At 35.5% G+C, this 11,144-nt stretch overlaps 1 protein-coding gene across 1 annotated transcript; it reads right to left on the bottom strand.

Moving 5' to 3' along the window:
- Positions 1-1,792: 1,792 nt before the first annotated feature.
- ASPA (aspartoacylase) lies at positions 1,793-8,623 on the bottom strand. The gene is made up of 6 exons (XM_010010341.1): positions 8,350-8,623; positions 5,760-5,955; positions 4,514-4,607; positions 3,645-3,752; positions 2,613-2,722; positions 1,793-2,059 (listed from the first exon to the last, which is right to left on the bottom strand). Exons 1-6 carry the CDS (start codon positions 8,586-8,588, stop codon positions 1,847-1,849), a joined length of 960 nt encoding a protein of 319 aa, XP_010008643.1. The 5' UTR covers positions 8,589-8,623; the 3' UTR covers positions 1,793-1,846.
- Positions 8,624-11,144: the final 2,521 nt, after the last annotated feature.

Raw genomic sequence — 11,144 nt, 5'->3', positions numbered from 1 at the left:
CTACTCTTTTAGTGCCTGTTTTAGAGGTGCTATTTAGGTAAGGTGCTATTTAGGTAAGACTTGGGTGAATTCTGTTCTGTGTTTGAATCATAGTAAGAATTGCATTGGATTCTTACAGCTAAGCCTGTGGGCAAAATGACCCAAAAGACTTTCTTAACACAGAAGAGAGCATGAGGGAACTCTCCAGTGGAAAGGATAGTGCAAAGCTGTTTGCAGGGATGGTGAACATGGTTCTTGCTACACAACTGGTTGTCTAAAGATGCCACATCCTGTGTTTCCTGCCATGTATGGCCTGGATGGATGGGATCAGATTGAAATCTTCAGTTCCATTTTTACAGGGCATAGGAGTTTGAGAGGAAGGACACTTACGTACATCAGTAGACCAATATAATATCTGAGCACTGTTTGGCCTTCTCAGTAGGGTATGTGAGGTCGAGAAGAAAAATTCCTATGGCCTTGGAATCTTTCATCTTTGCTGGTTAATTTTGCATTGGAACTGCCAACAAAGAGTATCAGTTGCCTTATGACTGCACAGTTCCGTTTGGTTTCTTTTGAGTGCCAGTTTTTGTACCAAAAAATAATACCTCTTCACATATACTCAGGAACCAGAATAAACTAGCCTGTGCTGTGCTCCACGTTGCTACGGGTAGACTTGTCACTGGAAACAAGTTGATGTATCTCTGCACTGTACTGAAGTCATGCTGAAAGTGTAGCCGTAAAACAGGAAAGACACAAAAAAAGTTACTGTGCTGTGCAAATATCCAGGTACAAAACTTTATGACAAAACTGAGGGAGAAGCTGGGGGTCGTCTCTAAAAGTTGTTTGCTGAGGAAAAACCCTCCTTTTGTGACCACAGAGCACTGCCAGATCTTGCATACAGTCTATCTCCAGGCTGTTATCAAGAACCCTGTGAATAATGACTAAAGCAGATAATTCTGTACTTTTTATACAATGTTTATTTAAATTAAACTTGTAATTCAAAAAACATTGTCCTGTGTTTCTATTTTATTGCCTTAGGACTTACACAAAGCAAGGAAAAAATACTTTAAATTTAGTAGTAAGGAAGATACAATTTGGGGGTCATCTAGACAATGAATCTTTCAGTAAATAGTCAATTACTGTATCCTTATGCAAATTTCTTGATGTTTTCTCTAGCCCCAATTATGTTAAAAACAACTTTAGGAAAGTAATTAAATACTGGTTTTCTTCTCTTTTTCAGCTACTATGCCAGGCTTTCTCTCTACAACTATAGATCAAATCAGTCTCAAAACTCTGAGAAGTCTCCCATATGGAATTCTTCCCAGTTTCCATTCTGAAATACTCAGGTATGACTTGTGCATTGCTCTTCATTAAAACCTGAGTAATTACCTAATCTTGCCACCTCCACTGAAAACTTTAGGGTTACAACAGCTGATTAAAATTTGATTTGGCAAATGTTATCAGTAGGTGGGTACAGCTGTAAAGTTATAAAGCTGTAAAACATCTCGTCTGTAAATTTTTTTTATATAAGACAGTTTTGTGGATCAGCATCTTTCTATATGATGCTGGATGTAAGTTTTATAGCCACTGACCAGTATATGGTGTATACACCAGTATACAGTGTGTGAACTAATGAACTTCATAAAAATACTTATTCTTTACATCTACAGTGCTCTATGAGAAAAAGTGAACAGTAGTCATAATTAGCATTATGACAGTATGTTTCATCTTGAAAGTGCTCAGCAATGTTAATTAAATTACAATTTAAAATTAGATTCTGCATTTATTATTCCATCAACGACTATTGGTTGACACTGGATTTCTCAGAGGAAATCTACTTTTTGCATGGAAAATCTGTGATGAGTTTTTAAGAGCAGCTCTGGTCTAAGGCTGAGGATCTGATGTGTTTTGCAGTGAGTTTAATTTTTACTGTTTTTACAAAAGCTTGTTTCTTTTCGTAATAAGCAGCTTCATTAATAAATGTTGGATAGACCGTACAGTTCTCTTTATATGCAATTACTTCTCCATCAAGAGTCAAAAATAGAGGATCACCGTTGTTCAGTGGCTGCCAATCTTGATCCTTAGAGAAAGAAAATAAGTAGGATAAATTTACCTTCACATTTTCATGTATTTCATGTGATTTCTGAGTTTATGCTCATTAATTATATTCTCTGCAGTTTATAGCAAAAGCATTTAAAAGAATTCCTCTTAATCTTCAATATGTAATTTCAGGTGTCTGTCCCTGTTTTCAGTTTTGTATAGCATTGACTGGTAAAGGTGAATTAAACGGAAACTGCACATGGTCACGATTGATATCAAACACACTCATTTTTGAATTAAAATTAGATTTATATTTCAGAATTTAAGCCATCCTACTGTCTTTTTCTTTTCACTTTTAGGTTCAAAAGTGACTTTAGACTCAGTGATTCCCAGGCCAGTGACTGAAATACCATATGAACATAGTGATAGAACTTACTATAGGAAAGGTCTGAAGTTTTTTCAATAAACCCATCGGTAATATTGTCACTTTGAATATTTACCACTGAAATGTACTACAGCATAGCAGAAGCAACACAGGAATATTTATAAAACATAAAAAAACCACCCCAAATTGAAACTATTTTAGCATTTACCTGCAGTTTAGGGTGAATAATAGCAATAACTTCATCATTCTTATTCCTGGGATAATCTACTTTCTCCATTATTTTAAAAACCTCAATTGTACATGGTGGAAATTCTTTTCCTAGAAAAAATAAACATAATTTAATGCCAAAATGAACAACTGCCTGTTAAAAAGAACAAAGCATTATTTATTCTTAGAATGGCACAAATCATTAGGTTGTACCTCATCAGAGTTTACACCGGTGATTAGCTCATATATCATAAAAATGTTCAGCTCCAGACTTTGTCCCCTCAAAGCCAAGTTGCAGAAAGATGGTCCAGTCATGTATTGTAGCATATGAAGCCCAGATCTAAATTTGCTACTGAAATGTGACTTTTCACTGTATCCTTAAAAAGATGTATTTATAGATGAAGGAATCAATGAAAGGCCTGGGTTTGGCAGTGTTGTACAACACAGAATGGTATCAGTGGTGTTTAATCTTTACCATTCCAGCACAGTAATGGAGATTCTAATGCACACAATTATATTCATTCCCTTCTACTTCCAAAAAAATCCCACTGACAAAATTTACTCTGAAACAATTTTAAACACCTATTTTTGTCAGTATTTTACATGGTACACAGGTAGAACAAAATCTTACAGCATTTATTGACTTTAATTTTAGGTAACATTGCACAGAAGGTGTGTAAATTTAAACCCCTTTCTTAGTATTAATTTCTCTACGTTCTCTTTGTCCACACTGTACAAATAGCTGGTATTTCAGATTCTCAAAGCATCTGTAAGATTAAGATCAAGTAAACTTACTGAATCTTCAGAAAGAGGAAATAGCCTTAACGCTACCCAGAGGAGCTATACAGGAATACTGACTGTCTGAGGCCATACAGATGGTCTGGAGAGCAATCCTTCCCCCTTTTTACCTGTTTAAAATATTGTAGCCTACCTTTTTTTACCTTTTTTTTTTTTTTTTTTTTTTTTTAAGTATTCTCCTGCAATAGTGCACTGGTACAATACAGAGGCTGTATTTTCTTGTTACTTACTCTACCTTCATTAAAAAGTTGCACAAAATCAAGGCCATGTTTGACAATCTTCCTCATTTTGTCCAAAATATCAGCTCTAACAACACCTTGTGGCTGGGGACCCACCTCCACACCTGTTTGCAGATGAAGGAGATTATTAATATAGCCATAATATATCACATGCTTAGATTACACAGCATAAACAGATGTCTCATTGGGTCTGTGGCTTATGTTTAAGAGGAACTGTAAAGTACAGGGTTACAAGATTCTTAAGGCAAGCAGAAAATTTGGCTTACCAGACAGGATCAGTTTAAAGAACCATATGTACATGTGTTACTAAGGTCAGAGAAGGTGTCACTATATATATTTGTTTCTCTTGTTGTTTTCCTCATCATAGCTTTCCATACTGCATTTTAGAGACCTCCTTGTTTAACATGAAAAGCAAGCTAATGATTTTCTTTATATGATTATGATTCCATAAATGAAGAAGTTAACCATTTTCATGCAGAACATCATTTCCCCCTTGCTGTATCGTATCTTCTCTTTTCTCCTTCTCAACTAACAACCAGACTTTCAGCCAAGGCTTATTTAGAGGACGTAAACATTTCTTTTCTTAAGCTTCTTCCTTATTCTCATATATTATAAATATTTTCTGCAAACAGTGAGTTAACTGAGTTTAAGAATTTCCATCTGGCTTCTGTATTTTGTAAGCTAAGTATAAATCAGAACTCTTAAGGAGAAGAGATAATCAGAGACATTTGACTCAGTAAATATATTGTCAAATATCCACTGGTGATCAGAGCACTCCGTGTAATGAAATGAACACATCTAGAAACAGGCATATTTTAAAACACTTCATGGTGGGTTAAAATAGTCTTTTATTTTTCATATTTACCAACAGGATGTTTTGCTACAGATCGAGTTGTTGCGTATTTCAAGCTAGGATGTTCAATCAGCAAAACAGGACAGCGTTCTGGAGCCAAAGCGTTCTGTGGAGATTATTTTAAAATGTCTTTGTTATGCAAATATTTTAAAATGTTGTGCCACAAAAGATTACTGATGCAGAAGTGATTTACACAATGTCTTCAATATGTTGCCTTTATTTCATGGCCCTCAGAGAAGTAGGACATCTTTAGAAAACGTACAAAGCTGTATTTGTTTCTCTCCTTTCCATTAACTCCTGCCAGCCATGCTCCACTGAACTTTGCTGTCTCCTAATATAACTGAACACAGTTCTAGTCTTAAATTACTAACAGGAAGGAAACTACCCATCAGTGTTCCAAAACTTAGAATCAGAATACTGTAAAGCAGATTTCAAGTATTTTTGTGTTAGATTCTCTTACAGGGACATATGGATTATAAATTAAGACTTATTGTGACCTTTTTTGATATAGAAACTTATTTCTGGCCTCTGTCCTGATCATTGCCTACCATTGCTCTTCATGTAATTTTAGTCATAAACTTTCTGTATCTTCAAATATTTTATAAACATTTAAATGGGATACCTGCAACAAGGGGGAAAAAAATTGAAAATACACCTTGTTTCTATGGGAAAAAAAAAAAGCCTAACCTCGATCTCATAAGTCACTGTCGAGGTCAATCAGATTACACCTAAGGCAGCACTTCCACAAACCTCCCTCTACCAATACTTGTCAGCTTCAGGAACCACAGAATCAAACAGCTTCTAAAGACGTATTGCTATTCCTGTAACTACTGATGAAGGGTACATTTGTCATTACCTACTTCCGTTATTTTTTACGTGTCTTTATTTCAGAAAATTAATGTTTAGCTATTTAGCATGTGTGACCCAAATTTATCCAAGTTCCTGACAGATCAGTGTGAAAGCAGATTAAATTACATTCCTTTTCATAGGTGTTACCCTAAGCATTCCTCTTTTCCCATCAGTCTTACTATCACTCATTTTAATACATGAAGATTATGAGTTCAAATCTGTATTACCTGACATTATAATCAACATATTAATTACTTCTGATTAAAAAATCATCCTATGAGTGATTAAATATTTTAAACAGTTTTGCAGAATAAAAAGTGGTATATTTAAAGAAACTACAAAATAATATATAGTAATACAACATTACAACTAATAATCTACTTTTATAGTTCATTGAAATTAATTTTACCTTGATATAATGCAACATTTGAATTGTAAAGTCATCCCTGGAGTTTTCAAGAATAAGGGTACCACCCATGTTAGAAGTGGTGTTGTGAAGGTCAAAAATAAGGTCATACGCATCATCACTACCTTTGGGACCAAATATATGATTGATTTCCTGAGCCCTTCTCACTTCATATGGAATATCTTCCACCACTGGCCTGCTGTTAATATCAGTACAAAGAAATTAGTAAACTCATTCCATGGCTTTACAGTCAACAACATACGTATACCCTTTTTTTTTAATTCCATAACTGACTGGAATTGAAATCACGTATTTAGTTAGCAAACTGTTAAAACTTTGTGCTTGAAAAAAGCAAGTATGATTGTTAAACAGGTCTTACTATTCTGTACCTTGTGCAGAAGGGTAGTAAGATTTTTTTTTATCTGATTTTAGCTGAAGACTATTCTCACTTACTTACATTCAAAAATTTCCCCCTATGCATCAAACTAACTCAAAATTTATCAACAACTTAAACCACTCTCAAGACTGGATACAGCTCCTACTGAAGATGGTATTCTGATATCAGTCCCTGGCCTTTAACCTTGGACATTACTTACAAGGTCTTTTGTAACTTCATTTCTTGTCTTCTTATATGCTGATCAGACTTACAGTATATTGTTTTGAGCCCTCCTGACCCTCAAAGGTCATAGAAGATTTTGCTATCTCAAATCTATTCCTCCAGTTTTAATACTTGTAATCTCAGCTGATTATGTCTGCACTACACTTTAAAAACACCATCTTTGCCTAAGGAAAGGTCTGGGATCTGCTTCCTGTCTGTATAAGGCCTCTAGAGGAAACTGATGTATGACACAAAGATGTCTATCTATCTTACATATTAACAGTGAACAAAGCTGCTGTAAGTTCAGACTTGTTCCATGCAGACAGCAAAAATCTGGTTTCAATGACAGGCTTGGGATACAATGTAGACACACCCAATACATTTGCACTAAATTCAGGGTTTTGTTTTTTTTCTCAATGCAGCTCAAGCTTTGAAGTATTTTATTTTTTGTAAGAAATACTGGTATTGAGTTTCATAAAGTTTTGTTAAATACTAAAAAAGCCCCTTGCTAACTGCATGGATATTTAAGCATCAGAAGAGATGGCTGAGGAAAATTATGGAATCATCACTGCTAAAGTATTAGAAATGAGAGGCCATAATCTATTAGGAATGTCTGCATGCAGTTGATCTATTGGTGGGATGCGATGTGGATTAGAATTTTTTACATGAGCCACTCAAGCTCCTTTTCCGTTTTTATGATTCTGTATATCATATAATCTACCTCTGTATTTTTTAGTTTTGTCTTTGAAATTCAAGGTTTCTTCACATAAGAATGTTAAATTAATACTTCTTATCAAAGACAATAGGACTTCCACCATTGCCTCCAGTAGTATCAGGATTTCACTCTCCTTTTTCTTATTTTGTAAAATCATTTGCAATCTTGAAGGGTATACATTTAAGGGGATCAGGTGAAGGTATTCCAAACAGTCAGTAGTGTTGTTGTAATAGTACTGGGCAACTTAATACGATTTAATGAGGACAACCTGGAGGTGTCTTAATCTGCTGTTTTTTCAAGTGTTCTATGTTCAAAGCAGCTGAAAACAAACAACCTACTTTTTATATAAATATGTTTGTCCTAAGTAAGCAATTAAAAGAATGGCCTCAACTCTTGCAAGTTAAAAAGTCTGTTTATCTTATATATAGTAACAACAAAACTTTAAGATGAAAAACTAGATGAAAAGACACGCAGGGTAAGAATAACCATTCTTAGAAAGGAAGTGATACATGTTTCTTTCAGTAATATCCACCTTTACCATTAAGACCTTTCTGAGATGTGATTAGCTGTTTAGCATGTAACTATATCAAGCATAAGGATGTTTATACAGCAAAGTACACCTATGGAATAGATGTCTCAAAAGCTGAGAAACATAAAATCCCCTTATAAATGTAAAATCAGTTACTATTTTACATAATTAGAGGTTTCATTTCTTCTAAAATAATGAGTCAGTTAAATTATTGAGACTTTCTGGCTATCATTTTGACATAGAATATATGATTTCTAACTTAGTTAATTTAAAGTTTTATCTTTACTGTATATAACTGAAATTAAACACTTCTCAAATTTGTATGCCATTTTTTCAGATACTCAGATGTCTAACTTTAAATTGCTTTTATCTGCTTTCTGAATACAATTATACTTGCAGGAAGATGAGCTCCAAAGCTGAACTGCAGAAGACGTGACAAATAATGACTTTGCAACTCAGAACAGCACTAAAGTTTACACAAATACAACTAATCTAATACTAATTTAAAATCTTGTGTTTAAGACTGTATGAGGTTTTAGACTCATTCTGTTAGCAAGAGATTTAAAATTAATCTGTTAACGTTCACACAATTTGTTCTTTTTGGGTTAAAGGTCAGTAATTTCAGTTATGTGACTGCACAGTTAAAATAAATAGTAGTGGAAATTGTGTTAACATTTTAATCTGGAAAGGAAGCTTCTTACAGTTGTAAAGAACAGAAAAGTAAAACAACAGAAAGTACAACTATTCTTACCCAAGATTATCAGAGTCAAAAACACGGTTCAGATCACAGTCAATGTATCTAGTACACTTCTTCACAGCTCTTGGGTTGGTAAGAAATGGTTTCACTTCCAATCCTGTTCTTTGAATCTCAGCTCCATTCTCTTGCCAGTGCTTGACCAAAAACACCCCTGATAACTCATTGCCATGAGTTCCCCCGAAGATAGCCACCCGTCTTACTGAAGGTTTACAAACGACAGAAGAGGAAGTCATGCTTTTCAGCAGCAATAAGAAGTGCTGAAAGCAAAACAAAAAATAAAATAAAACGTTTGTCTCAAAAAAAACACAAACCCCCAAAAAAACCCAAAACCACTCCCCTTTTTAATAGTGAATTCTTTAAGCCTGTTTAGGTCAGATGTGAATGAAAGTGAATTAATATTTCTCTAAGAGTTTTTGACTCGGGTTGCGGGGCGGGGAGTTGCTAACCCAGCACTCCTCCCTCTCCAGGAGCCCTCCCCTTCATTTACCATATTTAGTTAATGATACTGCTACACAGTTCAAAAGTTAACTTCTCCTGGCAATCTCCATTAACATATATAGGTAAATCTTGTATGAATGACAGTATGAAAGGACTTTTTTTAATGTAAACTTTAATAATGCACTTAAATATATCTGACATTTTTGCATTGCAAACTAGGTGTAACAAGTATACTCATGTATGTTTGAAGTTACATAAACATTACAGCATACAAGGGCAGAATTATTTAAAGAGTAAAACCAGTAAAATGAGAATCATATCTTGGCTCTAGATCAGCACTTAATGCTGAAACATCAAGTACCTTCATCTAAAAAAAACAAGAACAGCTGAGTTCCTCAAAGCATGTTGTTGCTTGTATAACCTTTTTGTTTTATAATATCTGAAGAATAGCGATTAGAGGGAACACTAGCTGAAATTAAAGTGCAATTTATCCACAACTGACTGCCCTAATATTCCTGGCTCTAGTTCTATCTTGGAATCTGCTAACACAAACCTCTAACATACTGAAAAAACTTTGCCAGTGACAACCCTTCTAACTTCTGCAAACTCTTACGAAAAAGGAAACAGATACAGTCCACAATGGGAACATGGTCATGTCACCCCCCCAAAAAAAAACCCTGAGTCAACAACTGGGCTTCTTCCTCTTCCAAAAGCATTCAGACAGGTTTCTGAAACTCAACCCAAAGAGCAGCCATAACTTCCACTGTGAGGATCAAAACATTTAGAATAAAAGAGCTAAATAACAGAAAATAAGCATTTTACTCCGGTAAATAACAAGTATTTGCAACTAGCATCTGGCACACTATATAAAAAATGCTACATTGAAAGGGAATGAAAATGTTTATTGAACAATTCCTTTTTATTAAGATTATACTCCAGTGACTGAGAGAGTATTTGGCTAGTGCCTGAGAGAGGCTTTATAATGCAGGTTGATAGACTGTAGGTCTATGAACAGAAAGGTTAACACAGGACTTACCTAGACAAGTTCTGCCAGGAATATTATTTCCTACAGAAGTTTCTCTCTCTGTTTCAGCTTACGCACACAGATTTGCTGAACCTTACAGCGAGTTCATACAGAGAGACTGTTTACTCTGTTTACTTAGACATTCAACTGTGTTATTCCTGTACTCAGAAGCTGTCAGATACTTAATTTTAGTAAGTAATCCATTAAACAAAGCAGTAAAGTTGTATTATACAGCAGTAGACAGTCTGTTCTGTCCTTTGACCTCAGCCTCTTTAGCAGTGATGCCAAAATGGCTATTCACATGCTGCCTGAAAAAATGACTCATGCGCTGAATCTTGGTTTGCAGAATTAAAACACCACAGCAGTTTGAAGAGCAAGCGGCAAAACACAAACACACAGTGCTAGTACGCGTAGCTTATCTTTTATTGCTGGTGGTACTGTAGTGGTTATAATTCCTTGCAAAATGCTGAATGAAATGCAGAGATTGCCTGTGCACTTACCTCATTTAACATGCAAGAAGTTTGTCTCCTGAGAAGATCTTTCCTAGGACAGATACAGTGCATTTCCCAACAGGAGTTTAGGAACTAAAGCCATGGAAGCTTCTTTTATACCCTTAGAGCACATTAACTTCTAAACAGCTTTTAACTCCTGGTCTCCCAGGACATTACAAGCACCCACAAATCTGTGGCGTAAATGCAGACACTTGAAAAGTTTCATTGTTCTGAATTAAACACTGGGACCAATCCCTTATTCCTGTGCTTTGCAAATACACTTTGAAAGATTATGTAAGATCATATTTAATTTATTAAGAATGCAGGCTGGTTTTCTGTACTAGATCCAAGTATCTAGGAGTGCATCTGAGACCTTACAGTGTGTGCCACAAGCCGAGAAACAAATACAATAATAAAACATATATGAAGTCTAGCTATAAAAGTCACTTGATAAAGGTGTATTTAGGAGGTGTAACGTGGCTCTCCAAAGCCTAAGACTGAAAAAAAAGGATGGGCTCTAATGCTGCTGAGCACACAGACTTTACACAGGAGCTCGTCAGAACTTACTGTTGAAAACAGTAACTTTTGAAACAGTAACGGTTGAAAACCAGCCATGAGTAAACCCCAGAACAGTGAAGAATGCAGGTAGCTTTATTCATATCCTTGTTTGTGTTCACGCAGTTGTAGGTATTGTCCTGCACCGGGATCTCCACGTGCTGAACGTGGCACCACCTGGGGCAGTTCTACGGGCACGGAGATCATTAAATCCCACAGATCCCATTTAACCGTTCCTGAGGGCTGTCCCCGCGGCCGCCCTCTCCCAGCTTGGGGCCGGG

Source organism: Nestor notabilis, unplaced genomic scaffold, assembly GCF_000696875.1.
Source record: "Nestor notabilis isolate BGI_N333 unplaced genomic scaffold, ASM69687v1 scaffold11142, whole genome shotgun sequence".
Lineage (NCBI taxonomy): Eukaryota > Metazoa > Chordata > Aves > Psittaciformes > Psittacidae > Nestor > Nestor notabilis.
This window is presented reverse-complemented; position numbering and strand designations above follow the sequence as displayed.

What these genes read in the sequence shown, in the direction of transcription:
- ASPA (XM_010010341.1), bottom strand. Translation starts at nt 8,588, where the DNA reads ATGACTTCCTCTTCTGTCGTTTGTAAACCTTCAGTAAGACGGGTGGCT. An exon ending in TGTAGCAAAACATCCTGTTG is followed by an intron (nt 3,753 to 4,513) that starts GTAAATATGAAA and finishes ATCTGCAAACAG; the next exon opens with GTGTGGAGGTGGGTCCCCAG. An exon ending in TGTGCAACTTTTTAATGAAG is followed by an intron (nt 2,723 to 3,644) that starts GTAGAGTAAGTA and finishes TATTTTTTCTAG; the next exon opens with GAAAAGAATTTCCACCATGT.